The 21,284-nt window shown below is 43.6% G+C and overlaps 1 protein-coding gene across 2 annotated transcripts in view; it reads left to right on the forward strand.

The window, feature by feature from the left end:
• The first annotated feature begins 2,169 nt into the window (after window positions 1-2,169).
• Window positions 2,170-21,284, forward strand: part of CDH2 (cadherin 2) — a 175,030-nt gene continuing 155,915 nt past the window's right edge. Inside the window, exons 1-2 of one of the 2 annotated variants that reach the window (XM_073331332.1) lie at window positions 2,170-2,763; window positions 16,730-16,841. In XM_073331332.1, coding sequence (XP_073187433.1) covers window positions 2,689-2,763; window positions 16,730-16,841 — 187 coding nt within the window. In that variant the 5' untranslated portion in view covers window positions 2,170-2,688. The remainder of the gene's footprint in view (window positions 2,764-16,729; window positions 16,842-21,284) is intronic. The other variant, XM_073331333.1, reaches the window with a different exon arrangement.

The following is a 21,284-nucleotide window of genomic DNA, read 5'->3' on the forward strand; positions in this document are numbered from 1 at the left end:
AGGCTATGTCTATACTACAGCCTATGTTGGCAAAATTTATGTCGCTCAGGGGGGTGAATATTCCATCCTGAGTGACATAAATTATAGCGACATAAGTGTTCGTATGCACAGCGCTACATCAGTGGGAGAGCTTCTCCCACCAACATAGCTTAAGCCACTCACTGAGATGGTTTTGTAATCCAACGGGAGGGCTCTTTCCCATCAGCATTGAGTATCTTCACCAGCCCTGCTGCGCTGCTGCAGCCCTGAATGTATAGATATATCCTAAGAAGCCTCCCCTGTGGCAAGGAACTACTTAGCACAACAGTATGCCTCTTCATCCCAGCTTTTGTAAGAGGGTGTGGGGCTGGGACAAGGTGTGGCATGAAAGGAGAGGGAGAAAAAGGAGTGTGGTTTCCCATGGCCCATATAGGCAGGGTTTAAGGTGAGGAGAGGACAGCTCTCCCATCTTTGTTGCAAGGGGGAGAGGGCTTCTTTCTCTCTCTGCGCTGGGTAAAGAGCTGCATGATAACTCATAAATGATGGGTATTTTGAAGGCTGAAGCTAATGAAATCAACATTGCACTAGTTTGTAGATGCTCCCCTCCCCATCACTAACTAAATATAAAGATACATACAAGCCTTCCTCTCAACATCTCTGCATGGCAGTTCACATTATTATTTCCAAATCAACAAGCAAAACAAAGATGCTTTTTTCCTTGCAAGTTCAAGTTTAAAATGAGATGCTTTAAAATAAGGAACGCACCATTTTGTATCTGCTGTTTGTGAGAGTGTCTAGGGGGCTAACGCTATAAATCCTTTCCTTCCTATGTCCCTGGATGGGAGCTCTGATGCATGGACACAAAACAACTTTGCTCAGTGACCTGTGGGTGAGGGGGAATCCTTGCCAGCGCAGCAAATGACCCAGCACTGATACTTGCTGCTGTAACTGTTCACTCAGCAACCTTCCTCGTTTCCGTTATGCTGACCTTTTTTGGACCCCACCTAGGCTGGGACAAGGTGTGGCATGAAAGGAGAGGGATCAGATGTCCGGATCAGAGGTCAGCACCGTGTCCATACAGGGACACAAGTGTCTGTGGTAAGAATGACAGGTTTCAGAGTAACAGCCGTGTTAGTCTGTATTTGCAAAAAGAAAAGGAGGACTTGTGGCACCTTGGAGACTAACAAAATTATTTTGTGGTAAGAATGTTGAGGTCCCTGGTAATTTTTCAAAAAAATAAATGACTGAATGACATGAACCCCCCCCCCCGCCCCATGTCCCTCAGGAAGTACGGTAATTTTGTCAAGTATCCCTTGCACAACAGGGTGGTGCTCACCCCTGGTCCCGATATTAGGGGCTTTGTCTGACATAGGTGCCTAGAACCTCCCCCATTTTTCACGCTTGCTATCTGGTCACCCTGGCTCCAGCCTTTGGAAACATTTGCTGATAAATTAGGCCGCTAGATAAACGGCACTCGCTAACCAAGTAACAACCAGTGACCGCAACTTCCGAAGGGGCTGCTCCAAGCAGGGCTCGGCGATGGCGGGAGAGGTGTGAAGCCAGGGCAGCCAAGCGCTAATTTCCCCGCCCCAGCAGGTGGCTCGTCGCGATCGCCGTGCATCAGACAATGGACGCGCTCGGCGCTTCCCACCGGCGCCGGGAGTTTGTTTGTTTGTTTTGCACGCTCGTTTCCCTGGCGAGGCGGGAGAGGGGGCGATTTCTCCCCTCCGCCCCCAGCCCTTTCCTCACTCCGGTTTTTGTCCCGATTACAGGCAAAGTTCCGGGCTCGTTTTTAGTATTTGTTTGTTGTCTGGCCGCGGTATCCACAAGGGGCCGGGGCATTTCCCCCTCCCCCGGCTTACAGGAAGCTCAACCTACATTGGCAAACAATTCACAGACACCCCCAGTGACTCCCCTCTGGCTGCAGCAAACCCTCTTCTCTTGGGCGGCAGCTGCTGCCCACCCTGTGGGCGGATGATGCCTGGCGGGGCAGGGCTGAGCTGCTGCGGGTAGTTGGGTTCCCATTGGCCGTGCGGCCGGCAGGGAGAGCCAGGGAGGAGAAGCGGCCAGGCGCAGGGAAGGCGTATACACACACGCACGCCGAGAGAGAGGCAGCGGCTGCTCCGGCTGGCATTGTTATCATTGTGCGAGCGGAGCGGAGCGGAGGGGTTTGGGCGCGGGGCTGCTCGGGGGAGGGGAGGAGTGAGAAAGTGACGGGGAGAGAGACTCGGGAGCGGAGCATGCAGCAGAGCGGGGGCAGCGGCGCGGCGGCCGGTGCACGGTGGGCTGCCGGCTGCGAGGAGACCTGCCTGCCCTGAACTCAGCCGCGGAGGACGCGCTCCAGGAGCAGGGAAGGCAGCAAAGGAGCCGCTGAGGAGCCAGACCCGGCAGCGGCACTACTCGCCCCCCTGCCTTTTGTTTGCCCATCCTCCTCCACCAGCCCATCCCCTTCGCTCCCTGCACCAAGGACGGGGGGAAGCGGAGGAGCAGCCGCCTGACCCGGTGCTGAGTTTAACCCGTTCTCCGTCGCTGCACCCTGCCCAGGAGCCAGCTCGAGCAGCCCCCGCAGTACCGCCACGGGCTCGGTGCCAGCCCAAGGGGAGGGCAGACAGCGCCCGCAGCCGCCCTTGCTCCGCCGATCCCCACACTTGATCCGCATCCCGAGACCGCTGGTGGCCGCCGCTCCCTCCCGCCACCCACCCCGCCTCCATGTGCCGGATAGCGGGAGCGCCGCCGCGCAGCCTGCTGCAGCCGCTGCTGCTGGTGCTGGCGGCCCTGCTGCAGGTAACGGCGGAGGGGGGTCGGGGTTGTGGCTCTTTGTTCCCCTGCTCGCGGCGATGCCGGGGAAGGGGAGCAGGGGACTGGGGGGGGGGTGACACGGAGGGTGTCTCTGCTGCGCTGCCCCGCAGGCTCGGTCTGCCTTCTCTGACCCGGCAGGGGGCTGCAGGGAGCAGGTGGCTGCTTTGAACGGCTGGGGCCGGAGCGAGAACCCCCCCCCCTCCGGCCAAAAAAGGTTGGGGAGGACGCGAGCCGGTGCCCGAGCCTCGGGGTGGGATGGGGGGGGAGCTGGTGCCCCGTCCCCGTGAGACCCCCCGCTTCGGAGGAGCTGGTGCCCCACGAGGAAGGGATGGGAGCTGGTGCCTCGCAGTTTGGGAGAGGGGGTCTGCTCTGCCTGGGAGCTGGGGGGAGGGAGGGCAATAGCGGGGGGTCCCATTGTGCTTGGTGGAAGGGCTCGGGGCAATAGCGGGGATCCCCTGGGGTTGGGAGGGCTGGGGGGGCGGGCGATAGTGGGGGTCCCCTGGGGTTGGGGGCGCTGGGGTTGGGAGGGCAATAGCGGGGATCCCCTGGGGTTGGGAGGGCTGGGGGGGCGGCGGGCAGTAGTGGGGGTCCCCTGGGGTTGGGGGCGCTGGGGTTGGGAGGGCAATAGCGGGGATCCCCTGGGGTTGGGAGGGCAACAGCGGGGGTCTCATTGTACTTGGGCTGGGCTAGGAGCTGGTGCGCCTTTTGCTTGGTGGACCGGCTAGTAGGGAGGCAGGGGGCGGACTTAGGGTGGGGACCCCAGCCTGTCTCGGGGCGCCACCCTCGAGGTGCTATCGGTAGGGGGCACTGCGCCCCGCAGCCCGTCTGCCGGAGCTCCGGCTTTGGGGAGGGGTCTCTGGGGGTCGCCCCCAGCGCTCCGCTAAGGAGGAGCAGCCAGAGCCGCCGCCGCCTCCCCCAGCCATGTGCACGCTAATCCTTTCCCGGGAAGAATTTAATCAGCCGCCTCCTCCGCCTGGCAGCCTCGCCTGCCCCCGCTGCTACTAACGGGGAATTTCCATTGGGACAGCTCCTCAGGCTGAATGTATATTACCGCCCTGCCCCCTCTCCCGGGAGGGGACCCTAGCGCCTGGGAGGACAGGGAGTGTCTGGCGCCTGGCAGGGTGTCCCTGGGATAGGGGTCCCCTTCAGTGTACGGGGGAGTGGCTCTGGAGCAAGGGTTGAGTATCCTTAGGGTGGGCGGATGCCTTTGGGATTGGGGTCCTGTGCAGCCTGTGTTGGGGGGAGGGGGGATGAGTTTAGGTGTCCCTAGAGTGGGTGAGTGTCTTTGGATGGAAATCCTCTGTGTGTGTGTGTGTGTGTTGTATATGTTGAGTTGGAGGAGGGGCGAATATCCTTTGGAGGTCGAGGGAGCAGTGTGTACGTGGGATAGGGTGATCAGTGTGGGTGGCTAGGTCCCTACGTTCTGGGATAGGTATCCCCACTGTATGTCCTCCTCGATAAGGGTTTTGGGTGCTGCTGGCTAGGGGTAGGACATTGTGTTCCTGGTGGCGGGGTGCGCATCAGAGTTAGGAATGGGGGTTTGTGGGGTGGGGTTACCCAATTCGCTTGCCTTTTCTAGGGTAGGAGATTGAGAGTGCTCCTGGGTGGGGTGTGTGGAATGACTGTCATTATCTGGGTTGTTGGCATTGCTATGAGTTGAGTGTGAAGCTGGGTGCAAGGGGCAGAGAGGGCCGTAAATCTGAGGGACAGATGGTGCAGATCATCCCCCTTAATGGTATTTCTGATTGGGGCATTTCTGGATCTCTGGGGGAGGGGAGCGCAGTGTGTGGGTATGAGGAGAAGGAGGTATCACTTGTAGGACAGTGTGTGTATGCTGAGTGGATCAGGCTGGTAGCTGTGGCTGGCCTCCCCCTGGTCCTGCTGGGGTTGGTGGCTGGGTAGAAGGAGGCGGAGGCGGTAGCAGCAGCAGCAGAAGCAGAGTCACTGTCCATGGTGCAGAGGATTACACCTTCTCTCTCTCGCTTTGTGACACTGAAGTGAACTAAAATCCCTCCTTGTTTTTCAGATAGCTCCCTTCTCTGTCCCCCACCCCGTTTCCAGTCACTTTTTTCTGCCTTCTCCCCCCACATTTACCAGGGTTTGATGGCTGCACCCTACATGGGAGGTGCTGAAACATTGATTCTAAACAGCTGGGGGATTTTCTTTCTAGCTTAAGAGGATGTTAGTTTCTCTCGTGACAGAGAAGTGTCTGACTGGGCGCCAAGGTTCCTTCCATATGAAACTGCTGCCCTGCTCAGAAACTTGTTTTGATCTGTCACTAAAAAGGTTGGTTTTGTTATCTGAGTTTGTGTGGAGTGGGGGAGTCTGGATGGCAGTTGTTTCTGTGTTATTAACTTGGAAGAGCCTACCTGCAGCTTCTTTATGGGTGTTTTTGTGTGGCCTTTCTTGTAAGCGCCTTTCTGCTTCTGTTTATACACCATATCACTTAGTAAATCTTTAAATCATGAATTCTGCAGTGGGCTATTATTCCACCATCTTTTCACGCAGGACTGATTTTTAAATTAAAACACAAACTATGAATTAAGGGCAGGAACTAGCCTAATTGCTTTTGTGTATCGCTCAGCGTCAGTTACGGTTGGGAAATCCAATTTCCCCCTTGTTTGGGTATCTGCTAATTCAGGTTAGGGCTAGTTTTAATAGGGTGTAACAAAGTTGGAACTTAGGTATGAAATCAGTTTAATAACTCTGTGTCTGGAAAGCAGTCTTTTATTTTAACAGATTTTTTTTCTTATGTACTGCTAAGAAAAAAACTTACAATTCAGACATGCATTATAACTTCTTTCTATATTGACTGCTTTTGGTAAATAGAAGTTAATTAGTGAGAGATTTTTCTAAAATGTCCAAGCTTCCTATTTGCTGTTAATTTGTTTATTTTGTCATTTCAAATCTTTGTTGTACTGAAGACATATAAATTATTTCCATGAGTTATTGATGACTTCATCATTTGTCAGTGGTGTAGTGAAACCGTCACAATTGAGTTATTTGAAAGATCATTAGAACTGGAAGAATATCAGGAGTCAGACCTTTGTAACTTCAGTTTATGTTTGAGAAAGGTGGGATTTGAAAGCAGATACTAAACTCAGGTTTTCAGCAACATATGCAGAACATTTGAGATTAGAAACTGGCCTAGTCTGTGGTGGTGATCTATTTTAACATGATTCTGTAGCTGCTATGCAAAATCTTAACATCAAAGAGGGAGGGGGAGAAGAGATGGCAAAAGGAGAGATTTGCTTAACTATCAGAATCGTTGGGGGAGTGGTAAATAATGAAGAGGACAGGTCATTGATACAGAGGAATCTGGATGGCTTGGTAAACTGGGCACAAACAAACAATTTATGTTTTCGTATGGCTAAATGTAAATATATACATTTAGGAACAAGGAATGTAGGACATATTCACACAATGGGGAACTCTATTCTGGGAAGCAGAGACTCTGGGAAAAAAAATTGGGGGTTTTGGTAGATAATCAGCTGAACATGAGCTCTTAGTACGATGCTGTGAACAAAAGAGTGAACGTGATCCTTCCATGCATAAACAGGGGAATCTCGAGTAGGAGTAGAGAAATTATTTTACCTCTATATTTGGCACAGGTGTGACTGCTGCTGGAATACTGTGTCCAGTTCTGGTGTCTGCAGTTCAAGAAGGATGTTGATAAATTGGAGCGGGTTCAGAGAAGAGCCATGAGAATTATTAAAGGATTAGAAAGCATGCCTTATAGTGATAGACTCAAAGTGCTCAATCTATTTGGCTTAACAAAGAGAAGGTTAAGGGGTGACTTGATTATTGTCTATAAGGATCTACACAGGAAACAAATATTTAAAAATGGGCTCTTCTGTCTATCCGATAACATGATATAGTGGTTGGAAGTTGAAGCTAGACAAATGAAGACTGGAAATAAGGTGTACATTTTTAACAGTGAGAGAAATTAACCGTTGTCAAGGGTTGTGGTGAAGTCTCCATTAGTGACTGTTTTAAAATTAAGATTGGCTGTTCTTATAAAAGATATGCTCTATTATTTTAGGGAAGTTCTATGGCTAATACAAGAGAGCAGACTAGATGGTCATAGTGCTCCCTTCTCTGGCCTTGGAATCTGTGAAAACATCAACTGCTACCATTGGTGCTTTAACTGGGGATAAGGACAAAATTGAAATAGAAACAGGAAAGTTGGATGTAGAATTGAAGAAATAAAGTGAGGGAGTGGCGCTGTTGACAGAAATGTTTCTGACCTTCAAACATTTGTTGAGAAGGGGAATAGCAAATAAGTACTCAGAAGGGGGACAGTATTTTTTAAAATATGAAAGATGATTGGATGGCTGTGGGGATGGTGTTCAGACACTATGGTGATGGACATGTTAGAAAAAATAGATAAGTAATAATGTGCTATGGAGCCTTTCACTCTGTAGTTGCTGGTCTGAACTTAGCCTAGAATGACAGAATGAAAGTTAATACTGTTTGAAGACTGTATTGGTTTTATTACATTTCCTAGTAAATTTATCCATGTGGCAAAACCACCACCCTAAGTGACATTCATGCTTGCTGCGAGAATCAAATGATTGAATTTCTGTGTGGACTGAACTACCCTGTTTCCTCTAGTAGTGGTCTCTTTAGGTCAGGTTTAAGGTGAAGTGGCTATTGCTGTTGTGTGTGTTGTGTTTTTGGTGGTGGTGGTTTCGTGTGTGTGTGTGTGTGTGTGAAGGGCTTCACTCTCCAATGGTATGGCTGGTATATTTCACAAGTATTATTTCACTAAAATATATTAAAAGAACATGGTCAAAATATGATTGTATAACCACAGACACAGAGTTGAGGATTCAGGGGCAGGAGGAATACCAGTCTTACTGCTTTTAACTCATTTTTTAAAAACTGACTAGACTTCAACTTCACCATGTTCACTTGAAAGTGAACAGAAAGCATTTTTAAAATATTATTTAAAAATTATGGTGATCCTGAATCATTAGTAGAATACTTGCCATGTGTAGACTTTCAAGATTTTCAGTGGACGGTTCTATGTAGGTGCAAAATATTATTATTACTGTTTCAAGTACATCCACTTTTAAAGGGTATGTGGAAAACTTTTAACTTGGTAAGATCTGATTTCAAGATTTTATTTTCTCCTGCATCACTAAAACTTATAATAACCAAAAGAGCTACAGTCATGGTATCAGCTAGGTGTTAGTGATGTCATCCACACTTCCTGGGAAAATGCAGAAAAGTAAAAGAAGGAATTCTTTTCTTTTTACATTGTCTTACTCCTATTATTAAACAGGCAGATACCATTAAAAGATGTGTTGTGTGAAATGATTTGGGATCTTTTGCAGCTTTTTAAATTTATTTTAGGATATATCAGATCATCTTTAAGTCTTAAACTGACTTCTTTGAGATAAAATAACTGGGTTTTGACACACACAAATTACTTTGTACTTTTATGAATCCAGTTCATTTTGTTTTGCTGTTAAGATAGAGTTACATTAGCATTGTATATTATGTTTATATTATATATGTTCAAGAAGTTAAAGTAAGCTTATATAAATAAACCATATATTTTTAATCAGTTTGTTTATAAAGCCTCCCTCTTCTTTCCCTTCAGCCCCCATCACCACTCCCCCAAACATACACGCAACTTGCTCTGCTGCAATTTTGAAATACAGCCAATAAATAAATTCAGCTTAAGATGTCAGAATAAATAATATAAAATAGTTTGGGAACCTAGTGAAGTGGCCTTATTTTAAAACTGCAATTAATTTGGCACAAGATACGTATATCCAAAAATTTAGCTTCTCCTCTTCATTGGTTTCATCTGGCTACTACTCAAGTCAATGGCAAACTCCCATCAGGCCCCATCTTAATACAGGTGATTTTTCCAGATCAAGTGAAACTTACAGCGTTCTTTAATTATTTAAAAATTATTTTTAAAGTATGCAAGCTGTAAAAACGTACTGTATAAATGTAAGAATAGCTTGAGGAAGTTGGGAGTAAAGTTATTTTTACTCAGTAGAGATTATCATGCATAAGTGACTCATGCTCTGCTTCTTTTCTCATCTTGTGATTGTCTGTACTCAGTCCTCATTTGTGAAAATGAATTATTCCTCCATGTGTGGTATAGTCTTTTAAGTACCATATGATTTTTTCCCAGTTTATATAATGAGTGCAGTAGAATGTCTACATACAACAGTATTTTGGATAACTGAATGGTTTAAAATCACCTCCCAGTTTTGCTATTGACCTATCAGTTAACTTTACAAAAGTTCAGCATCAAAGGCTTTTTTTTATACATTTTGCTGAATAATGCTATATTTTCATGTTTTGTTCATTTATTTATAATTTTGAGAAATATCATGGATTGAATATTTTCCTACTGGTATGTCTTTGTCCTCCTTTATGTTAAACATTAAAATATATATTGATTGACTATTGAAGTCCCCAATTCAATAAAGACTTTTATACATACTTATCTTTGTGTATGTGAGTAGTTCCACTGGGACTACTCACATACACAAAGATAAGTATGTGCATAGAAGTTTGCAGGATTGAAGCCTAAAAGTGGTACTGTCATATTGGACAACTCCCAAAGTACTGCATATCAATTTGTCCCTGTAAGGCTAGTTAATCAGCCTAGAGTTCAGCCTCAGATTCATTTCCCTTTTTTGGGAGGTGAGGGAGTGGAGGGCAGGGGTGTTAAATAACTTCTCTGACATGCCTTAAAGTAACATGTTTTTAGTTACACTTCCTTTTTAAAAAAGGAACCCTTTACTAAAGTAACCCAATATTATATCCATTTAAAAACTCATTGTGACAGTTTCATAAGTGCACAGGGCACCTGATTAGGATAGAGGAGGTGTCATTGTTCTCAACAAACATATAAAAATCATGGTCCTTTCCCCAGCCTGTGTGCCCCAATCCTACAAAGATGTCTTTAACTTAATTTTAGGAGGAAAAGATAATAATCTTACTTATACGCATGTAGTCCCATTGAACTCGGTGAGATTACTCATGTGTGTATAAGTGTAGGACACAAGAAGATAAGTCACAGATGAAAGGAGGTGTGTGTGTGAAAGGGATACCTTTTTTGCTTTAAAATTATTATTAGATAAACTAAATTTCAACTATCCTCTTCTGCCTCAGCGTAGCCCTTGTTAATTGACTGATTAAATATTGGCCTCCTTAGAGGGTTGGTCTTGAGGGAATGTAGAAGGAAGGGGTAGCATCCTTAAATATGGATCAATTCAAGGAAAGCTTGTTGTATCACAACCAGCTACTGAAAGAGTTTTTAGTTTGTTACTGATTTGAGAGGGATCAAAGTTTTGGTCTGGGTATCAGGATTGCTCAACTTCACTTTGCAATTCTTTTACCAGTTCACAAGACAATACCCTAATCTGTATGATTAACAATTGGGTCTGATCCTGCCATTTTTATTCAAGTCCATGAGAGTTTGGTTTGGCCTGAGTGAGGAGAGAAAATGTAGGCTTTCAATTTTCATAAATGATTTATGAGAACAGGGTTTGCAGGTTCCAAAATGGCAGGCCCATCACTGCCAAGCCTTTTGAACATTTTGCTCAAATTATTGTTTTGTTTCATTCAATATTTATGGATTTGATTTATAAACACACTCATAAAAGCAATGTTTATCCTTTTTTCTATGTGCGACTTGACGTATTTTAAAAATACTTTTGTACAAACTCCTCCGGGGACTCCACTTTTTCTCAATAATATATAATCATCACCCAGCAGCTTAACGTAGTTCAGATCTTATGATATCCCACCAATCCCTGGCAGCTAGGGAAAACAAGTAGGCCTTGCAAGTGCCCTGAAGGTCAATAAAATAGACAGGGCTGTCCTTAGGATTTATGGGGCCCTACACTGTATTATTAAACTGGTGTTCCTATGCCCGACTTGTTCTTTGCAACACAAACAAGCTTACAGTATTGGAAAACTTACCACATGCACTTTATTAAAAATAGTTTAATTGTGCCGCCTTCACCGCTAACCCCTGCATTTCCCTCCCACCTGCGCCCCCAACCCCAGCCCTGCCACACCACCTGTCAGCATGCCCTGCCACACCACCTTCCTGCCCAGTACCCCTCACTTCCTTATGCCCAGTGGCCCCTCACCCAGAGATCTCCACCACAGATCCCTATGCCCAGCGAGCTCCCCCTCACAGACCCCCCCAACTGCCCAGCACCCCATATTCCTGAGGGAATTCAGCACCAAAAAATTCTGTGCACAATATTTTAAAATTCTGCAAATTTTGTCAGTAAATAAATGTGAGGCTCTAGCATGGAAGTGGCAAGCATAGGCCACTGGCTGCAGGGAGGTGGGAGATCACCCTGCAGCTTTCTCCCTCCCTGCCCCTCTCGTCCCCTCCCCTCCCTCTCCTAGCATAGGGACTTGGCAGTGAGTTACCTCTGTATGCACCTCAAAAGGCCACAGAAAAGCATTTTGCATGATGGCTGGGATGTGAGCCATGACCCAAAATCCATTTGGATGACAAAAAAGAACTAGCTGACACCAATGGCTGAGTCAAGCCCTCATCCAGGTCCTTGCCAGCCACCTCTATGGGCCATCAACTCCCAAATGGCCTTTCATTCTCCCTAAAATAGAGCATTTCCCTCTAATCCTGAAAAGTAAAGAGGTGCTTAGGATGTGCAGTTTAAAAAGCAAAGGAATTATATTCAGGCACATTTTTCTGCCCTGATTTACACACCTGGTTGCCACACACGGCTCAGTGGGATTGTACTGGGTATAACTCAGCACACAGTTTCAACAATACTTCAGCAGTGGGGCTGGAGCCATAACCAGCCAAGTCTCATTTGAACAGTGGCTCTTGTTTTGGATTATTTAAGGCAGTTTTTAAAGGTCTTTGCCATGGGTGAGGAAGAAGGTGCTGCATTCTTAAAGGGATCTTTAAAATCAACTCTGCACTGTTTAGAACTCTCCCTCATTCAAAATGCTACCAGCTTGAGAGACAGCCCTGGACATACTTGGCTCCACAAGAAAAAAAATCATGTCCCTTTTCTCTAAATAGAAGTTTTCAGCTATTCCAGCCTTGTCAAATGTGAGTCCATCTTCTTTCCCAGCTAAGTGGTTGCTCCCTCCTTGTATTCTGCAGCCCTGATTGCTGCTTTGCTGCTCTAGGTAATCCCCCTCCTCCCTTTGTTTTAGTGTCAGTTTCCTCCTGTTGACACCGTAATATTGTGAATGGGCAGGAAAAGCAAACACCATCTTCTTTATTTTCCTTGTGTGTGCCTCTCTCTCCTCCCAGCCCCTGTCTGCTGCTAATCCCAGCTGGGGGAGGAAGGAGAGGAAAAGGTGGCGGTCCAAAGGGGATCAAACTTCAGAGCAGAGGGAGGCGGAGTGAAAAGGAGACTAGGAGAGAGATTGCAGGGAGTTGCTGGCGGGGAAGGGCACGTGGGCAGAAGAGGACAGAGGTACAGGTACAGGGCGGGTCTGCTCGGAACAGCTGCTCTCCCCTGGGGCCACCAGCCTGCTCCCGAGGAGGCCCTAGAACTAGCACATTCGCTGCTCGCTCACTGAGCCAGACAAAGAGCCCCCCCGTTCTTCTGCTCTTTTCCCTTCCCAGTCTGGTTCCCCCCAGCCATCCCCAGCCCAGTTCCTCCTCCGTCCCGCCCCGCTCCCTGTAGTCCTGTGCCTGGCTCTACCCCCCCCCCCCCCGAGCTCGGCTTCCCCCCCATCTCTTCCCAGCCTCCGGGTATTCCCCCGCTCTGTTCCCAGCCTTGCCCAGCCCCCCACCATCTGGCCTGGCTCCCCCTGCTTGCTCACATTCAAACTTTTGCTCCTGGCCCCACCCAAGCTAGAGCCCTCAGCTGAGTAGTGAGTGGGTGGAGGGGACGGACCAGGGGGTCTGGAAGAAGCCTGCTGGCCCAGCGTGGGGGAAGGGCCAGAAAGAAGTCTGCAGCCAGTGACGGCGGTGCCCCAAATTTTCGGGTCCCCTACGCAGCCGTGTGTGCTGCATATGCCTAAGGATGGCCCTGAAAGTAGATTTTAGAACTTTCTTTCTCTTAAAATTGGACTATTGGGATCTTCGTTCTCTATGTTTGATGGAGACCCTTGACCTCTTTGGTGGATCAAATATTTTAGATGTTTAAATAACCCCTGCTCTCAGTTATGCAAAAGGAGAGCTGCAACTCCAACAGCCTCATGTTACATCAGGAAAATGGTGTTTGGAGTTCTTTATGAACTGTAAAGCAGTAGTCAATTACAACAACTTTCTTTTTGCTTTGCAATTCATTTTACAATAGGAATGGGTGGAAAAACAGATTTTTTTGTAATTTGGGGTAAAGTAAGTATTTTAAAGAAAACTTAACTGTTGGTTTAAGAATCAACAATTTCTCATTTGAAATCCCCTGACTTAATGAGGTACAACACCAGATTAGATCTGATGAACTTTTAATGAAAACCAAATCAGAAGCATTTCAAATACAGACCATGAAGAGGTTGCTCTGAACCTGAATTTGGAAGCCTTGAGCTTACAAAATAGAAACTTGAATGAAAAGAACATTTCTTCCACCAATTCAAGCCAACACTGGAAAACAATGTCCTGATGTTGCAAAAAATTACACATAAGTTTAGATTTAAATTTATGAGTCGTGCCAGAGGGTGAAATCTTGGCCGGCATTAAAGTTAGTGGCAAAACTCTCATTTACTTCAGTGGGGCCAGAATTTCACTCACTCACTTTAATGGGACTGTACACTTGTTTGAAGGTAAGCACATACATAAGTGTTTGCAGGACTGGGGCCCAAATGTAACATTATGTCTGGCCACAATTGCAAATTAATTAAGAAGAAAGAGCTGAACTACCCAGTTATTTGCTGGGTCTTACATTGCAACTTTCCATAATGCATGGAAACCAGAAAATAGACTTTTATTAGAAACGAACTATATAGTTAGGGTAACGAACTATAACTGAGATTAGCTTAGCTTGGGTGTAAAGCAATACCTGCATTACTGTGTCCTCACTGTTTCTTCCCTCACCTATGTGTGTCTGGAAGCATATCCTGTTGTTCTTTGCACTGAGACGTTCCATGCTTTGTTCAGTTGTGGGAGAACTTGTCTATCTTTGGGGCAGGAATGGTAAACGGAGTCAGACTGTCAACATTTGAGTGACTTAGCCTGCACCCTCAGTGCAAAGTGGTTGGGTTCTAGTCTGAGTTAAAGTGTAACCCGGGCTCTAACCTATACTCCCATCTGAATAAGCTAGCCAGGGCTTAAAGCACCTCCAAACCCTGGTAAAAAGCTTCTGTGGGGGAGGGGGAATGGTAGAAGGCTGGGGTAAAGCCCAGATAAGAGGCTGGGTTAATGCGGCAGTGAAGATATAGCCTTAGATGCAAATTTTCAAAGTGTTGCCCCTATTCTAGGCTTTAAAACTCCCCTTAAAGTCAGAAGGTTTTGTATTGGTAACATTGCGTGCAATTGCTATTAAAAGGTAAATTGTTCAGTAATCTTCTCTTGTGGATGAATGTACAGTTATTATATTCTGCTTGAATTGGTCTTCTGGACTGTGCTAGTCACAGAAAAAACCCTGTAAATTACAACAATTTGTTTTATAATCTCCCTTTCTTTCTTGCTTTTGGGCCATACAGTAAGGGAAGGAAAACAAATTTCAATATTTTCTTGATCATAAGATTTCATACTTTTAGTTCAGATTGTTTTTCTGAGAGATATTATCTTGTAAACCCAGCAACGATTTTTAATACTCCTGGGCTGAACTTGAAATGACCCAGATCTTGCCATGGCTCAAGCTATGACTTTATTTAATTGAAAATGCATAACACAGGTTTTGTTAAACATTAGAATTCTGCCTCCCCTTGGGGTTTTATTCCCAAAGAATGTTTACAATGAACTGTTTTTGGGAACAGCGTACTGTCTTTTGTTTTTGTATAAAATTGAGGGCTTGCAAATGAAGGAATAAAGAGGCCTCTTTATTCATGTCCCGAAGTCTTTGTTTCATTGGGCATTGTTTCACTTTATAAGAGTTGTTCAGTACATCTAGCTTGTTGGAAAGGCTGAAGGATTCCCAGGCACATCAGTGCAGACTTTTAAAAATCCCGTTATCTACTCAATTGCCCACTCTGGATTTATTTGTTTCACGGATACCATAAAAGACTATTTTTTCCCTTTTTTCCCTATCACGTTTGCTTTGAGATCACCTTTGCACAGTAGTTTAAACAGTTCTTTCTTTAAATTATGGAAGCTGTATGAAACTATTAGTTGTGTTATAAAGCTGGGAAAAAAGGAAGATTCAGTCATTATTTTTGATGTAGTAGTTTTTCAATATTGAAAAAAACTCTAAACATTTTTATCATTTATAAATCTGATACTTAGCTGAGTGTTCAGTACAGGTCCCTCATAACTTAGAGTTATAACTTTGTTTGCAGTCTTAAATTATATATATGCTTTTGTCATTTACATTTTGTTTTAAGCATTTTTGTCTATAAAGTGTAAAAAGCATGTAAGTAATTGACATCGCTGAGAGATCTGTGGTGCACTTTAAATTACAATTAAATGCAGTCCACAGTTTAAAGTTAATTGGACACAGACACACTTGACAACTAGGGGCCCTGTTACAGGTGCTTACTCTGATAAAATGTACTACCTCACAAATGGATGGTAGGTTAATTAAAATTAAAATTGCAGTATGCTGACAGATTTGCTGTTCTGATACAACTCTTGAAATGAACCAGGATCAGCTGGATGTGGGCTCAGCTGAACACTTCAAGAATTTCTCCAAGTGATAAAATTCTTGTAATGGGAGTTGGAATGCTGACTACCAATATGTGCCAATGGAAAAAAAGACTTTGGTACATTTATCCCCACTAATGAGTGAAAAGACCTGTGAGCCATAAAATGTATGAATATGTTTGAGTCCCACAAGACCATCTAAGGGGAGTCCAATATGGTGTTCCATTATGATCACAAACACTGCTTCTTTTGTTTGATACATTATTTTAAACAAAGTAAGTACTAGGATCATACAAAAGATGGCCACTGTGGCTTAAACAGCAGGACTATTTGTAACCATACACTGTTATTTGGCCACATGTAAACTAGAATTTTGCTATGTGTGCCACTAATATAAAAAATGAACCAAACAGAAAACCGTTTTAGTTCTTTGCCTCATAGAATTGTATGTAGTTACTGATGACTATGCATAGTCGATAGGTTAACTCTTTAACTTTAAAACCTGCTTGGAAATAAAGGAGAAAGGTGAAAATACCCATTTTAAATGTCTTTTGTGGAAGTTATTTTTCTCAAACTGTGAAAATGATGTGATTTGGAAAAGGCTTTATTTTTAGAAGTGAGATAGTAAACTCAGTTTCAGTGGCTAATATATTGCCGTGTTATGCTGATTTAGTAATATCTCCTTCTCTCTTTCACATAGAAGGTGATTGTAGTAGAAGTATGTGGCCTTTCTATGGTCTCTGTTTAAATATAGGTTCAACTAATTAAAATGTTGCACTTGTGATTTTTTTCTCCCAGCTATTTACCCATTGAGCGAATGCAGACACAGAAAAGTACCCACAACCAAACATTTTAAACTGATGGTTAAATCTCTCCTCTCAAAAGTAACATATCCATGTCTGAAAAAGTTGGTGATCAGTTTTGTGCAATGTTTATTTCCAGGAATGTTTTTGTCCCCTCTGTGATTCCACTTCAGTCTCAATGGCTGTTTTAGTTGAAATGTTCAGTTGTTAGAGGAATCAAGATTGTGTATTATTTAGATCTTATGAGACAAATGGGATTTGTTCCCTCCATTCCAGTTATCAAAAAGATTAACCCTTTGCCCTCAGAGTTCTAACTGCAGCTATTTAGATACAAAGACGGTGTGGTAACAAAACGGGGTTTATGCCAAGTGGAATGTTTCTCAGCTGAATGGGACTGCAAGTATTACATACATTTTGTCTTGCATTTCAGGCACCAATAAAAGCAACTTCTGAAGGCATATTATGCAAGACTGGATTTCCCGAAGATGTTTACAATGCAGTCATATCGAGGGGTTTAAACGAAGGACAGCCTCTTCTCAATGGTATTGTTAGAAGAGACATTCTGTTTTCTTATTATCTATAATCTTGAACATAAATTGGACTCAAGGGCTTCTTTTAAGCTTCTTAAATAAGACCTTTTTTATTTCAGCTATATTACTTGATTTTTTTCTCAACTTATTGTAATGAGACTTGAGGGAAAGTTTGTTGACCTTAACAGTAACTTGTGAACTTCCCACTGACAATAGTTTGGAGATATGTGAGTTCTGGCAAATATTCCCTTGACTCTGTCCTAATGTACTCCTCAGCAAAGACTTCATACTGAACTGTATTTCTTATATATTACCTCCCAGTAATTGCACTATTAGCATATGTCCCCACTGTGTTACTAGAAAGGCCCCTTACATGAACGGTCAATGGGGAGAATGGGGAATAAGAGCCTTCCACTTTACCTGACCCACAAAGGGGTCATAAATAACTGCAGTCCTTGTGATCAGCGTAGCACTGAGGCTGTTCTCTTACTATTCCTTTGAAGGCCCACCTTGCTCCAAAGTGGGTGGGAAGAGGCACAGAGAAGGCAGAGTCATGGCTCCGCTGTTCCATGCGTTGGCCAGTGGAGTTTACCAGTCACATGGATGTAGGGGGGTATGCTGTACTCCTTTAAGAGGTGTAGCAGTGTACCTGCTTCCCCTGTGCACTGGCAGAGTATCTCCAGTGCTACGTGTTGGGCAGTGTGGCTCTTCATCGCCCCAGCGCAGATCTATGTCTAAATGGCACAAAGCCCAGAATGAAGCTAACAAAGTCCTAAACTCACAATGAGCTCTGCAAGTGCAGACTCTGGTGCCTATGCGGAATTTAACTGAACTTAGTGGGACTCTCCATGGGCCCAGGTATCTTCTGGACTGGAGTTTTAATATGCAGTTCTGTATGTCTATTTTTTTTGGGGAGATACAGATGTTGTTTCTCTTTCGAGAATGCAAAGTGGCATATTTCCTAAGTATTTATTAGTGTATAAAATTGCACCTCAATAGTTACATTTAAGTGGAATAGTAATGGTTAGCAGATGGTCTAAAATGCAAGAAATACACATTAATTTTGCTGTTTTATAATTTGTGAATATCAAAGAAATTGCTTTCTAGCTAATTTAGAAATTGTGGAGCTGATCAACAGGATTAGTTTCAGGCAGTTTCAAATACATCTTAAATAAGGACTAATTTAATTCCATTCATTGTTTCTCTCCCATATGAATATGGCTTCACAGATCAAGACATTTAAATGAAAAGATCTTTCTTAAAGGAAGCTAAAACACAAACGGATCCTTGAAACAAAAGCATTAGTCTTGATTTAGCAAACTGTATGTAGCAGTATCTCCCCATAATTATATTTTACGGACCTGTTCTGTGTTTTTTATAACTATAATGGAAATTTGAATGCAGAAATAATTGATTAACTTTAATGTATTAGAAACTGAGTTATTCAAGTATTCTTCTGCTTTATTTCAAGCAACTAAACACTCTCCATTTCAGACTTTATTTTGTTAAAAGGGTAGCTTAGAAATTAATGTAATAAATTGAAGTAAATATTTTGCCAAATTGAGGTAGTGTGGTTTGAGTAAAGGTGGGGATTTTTTTTATTCCCCCCGTCTGGGAATTGTTTATATTTTTATTTATTACTTAATGCTTATTTTACAGTAGCACCCACAGTTCTCACTGTGCTAGGTGCTGTACAAACACAACAGATGGCATTGTCCCTGCCCTGAAGAATCTACAATTTAAGAAGACAAGTGCTTGTGGAAGGTTCCAGCTGAGAAGCACTGAAGACAGAATGCTTCTAGTTAAGCATAAAACAGACACCACATAGACAGTGAAATCTTCCCTACGTTGCCCTGGTCAGTCTCCTTGGCCATTCGATCTTTGCCCTCCTCAGAAACTTCTGACAAAGCTTTTTCCTTTGATTTTTTTTTTAAATGGTTTGGATACCTGTCCTATTAAGAAGTGAACTGAGATATTGAACTCATTTCATATCAACCATCTGATGGTAATGACTTTGTCACTACTAATCTGAGTGGGATTTGAGACAGTGCCATACAGATGAAAGACTTCCCCATTCATTACCAGCTCCATGAGCCAGTCAGTACGCTGCTGATTTTTACTTTTTAACTAAGTGTGTGAAGCAATATAGCCAATCTTCCTTTGAAAGATATTAATATGTGTGACGTTTTAGGGAAGTAGGAATTGAAAAAATGTACAATGCATACAATATGTATCACATCTGTGAGATAACATAAACTAGTTGAAAAATGACCTGGGGGAGTTTGTCTTCCTACCACAACTTCCTCAACAGAATTATTGTAATGGTTAATTCTTTTGAAAATTTTGACATGCTTAAAAAGTATATAATTTGCCATTATACACAAACATACAGTCCATCATTGCGTGGCTTTGACTTAAATGTAATTATACTTTCATTTTGAAATATGATTGTTGTGAAAAGCCCATTTTCTGATTATTAAGCTAGATGGAGATGACAATTGAAGTTAAGTATAGTTGCATGACATTTGCTTTCTAAAGAAAAATATGGATCTGATTCTGATCTCACGAGTAAATAGTCTCATATCTCTAACTCCTTTGAAATCAGTGGAGTTACTTCAGATTCACTCTGTAATGATAGGTTTCCTGTAGGGTTGCAGAAATGAGAGCACTAAAGATTTTTTTGGTTATGCACTTTGATGTCACATTCACAGAGGCTTTATTATCCTCTTTGCCAGAAGTAAAATAGACAATGACCACTCACTGTCTTTGTTTTCTTTCATAGAAAATGTTGACTCAGAAAATGACCAAACAATTAACACTTTTTTCATTATTTCCCTTTTGTCTTAATGGTTAGACAGCCAACATCTTTAAGGTTTGTATTTTTAGAATATTATGTTCCCCTCCCTCCCAAAATTTAAATAAAAGTCAGACTTATGTGAATGTTGTATAGGGAGCCATGCCTGAGAGATCTTTCAGTTGCACACTCAGTAAGATACAACAGATACAGGGAATCTGTTTTAAAATATTATATATGGACATTTAATGTACAGGATGTTGGGTGATGTTCCACAGCTAATGAACCACACTGGGTCTTGTACTTTCTGTATGTTTTCCCCCCTCCCCCCCACTTCTAGGTTCCTTCACCTGTAGTCTGTACTAAAGAGGTGGTGGGGAGATATTTGCAATATTGAATTTTTGTTTCATATTTAAAAATATTTACATTTTCTAGCAGATGTGCCTCTAATACAGAGTTTCCTAACCTGTAGGAAACTCAAACTAGTCTGGGATGTGTGGGGACCACGGGGAATAGCCTGGGGAGAGGAGAGGAGAAGAGAAGAGAGGAACAGTAGAGGCAGAGATGGCTGCATAGCTCTGCACCCACTCCATGCTTTCACTGCATATGCTTTCTGTGGCAAGACACCAAGCCACAGATGGCAACCATGTCCAGGAAAAGAGGCAGAATGTAACAGATGCCTCACAATGGGATATTTTGCAAAAAGCATGCAGATCACCAGGAGCAGTAGAAACAATCCCAAGAGGATGTGTTGCAGTGGGGAGCTTAATAAAGATAGGAACTTCTTGGTCAGGGAGTTTTCTAATTGCTGCTTAAAGCATAGCTCTTATGTTTGTCCTCACCCTGCACTCTCCTCTTTCTAAAGGTAGAGGAGTAGGTAGTTAGCTCCTTGAATGTTACCTGTCTTCCTTCCCTGTTTCTACAGCAGCTTCTAGAGCCAGCAGCAATGGGAACTCATGGGTTTAGGGGTGCAGGCTCCGATAAGCTCAGCGCATGGGCTCAAGCATCTCTTGTTTATTTCCATTTCACTTGTGTCAGCTGTCTGAGTTCATACCCCTTGGGGCCGGGGGTAAACATTCTTTCATTTGCAAGTTAAAGTTCACAGCAGGATTAAAGAATCTTAGCTGTCATTTTATCTTAGAATTACTTTATTCCTATGATCAAGATGCAGTACAGTCATGCTACTATGCCCTAATTCATAATGGCTCCTAAATGTAAACAGAAGATATGGGGGCTGATTTTGTGCTCACTCTCAAATGTTTTACACCATTATTATTCCAGTCATTTTGATGGAGTTACTCTGGCTTTACATAAGTGTAAATTAGCTCAGAATCAAACTTACTATGTTTGCAGAAAATTAGAAATCTCTGTGGCAACAAAATGGTATAAAGAGCCCCTCACTCCGCTCCTAATCCCTATTATGATTTAGCTGCAGACAAAGCTGTGTGCTTTCTTGATAGAGATTCACCCTAGAGCTTCTCTAAAGACAATTCTCTGGCTTTCAGGGGCTAGACTCAAAAATTGATTCTTTTGAGTCTGTGTGATCTGTTGGCTAGTAGGACTTCTTTACTGGAGGGCAAAAGTGGGGTAGTAAAACCTAGAGTAAAACCTAGAAACAGTTCAGAAGCAATTCCAATTTGGAAGTTAAAGGTTAAAATAGC

This window comes from Lepidochelys kempii, chromosome 2 (genome assembly GCF_965140265.1).
Source record: "Lepidochelys kempii isolate rLepKem1 chromosome 2, rLepKem1.hap2, whole genome shotgun sequence".
NCBI classification, from domain to species: domain Eukaryota; kingdom Metazoa; phylum Chordata; order Testudines; family Cheloniidae; genus Lepidochelys; species Lepidochelys kempii.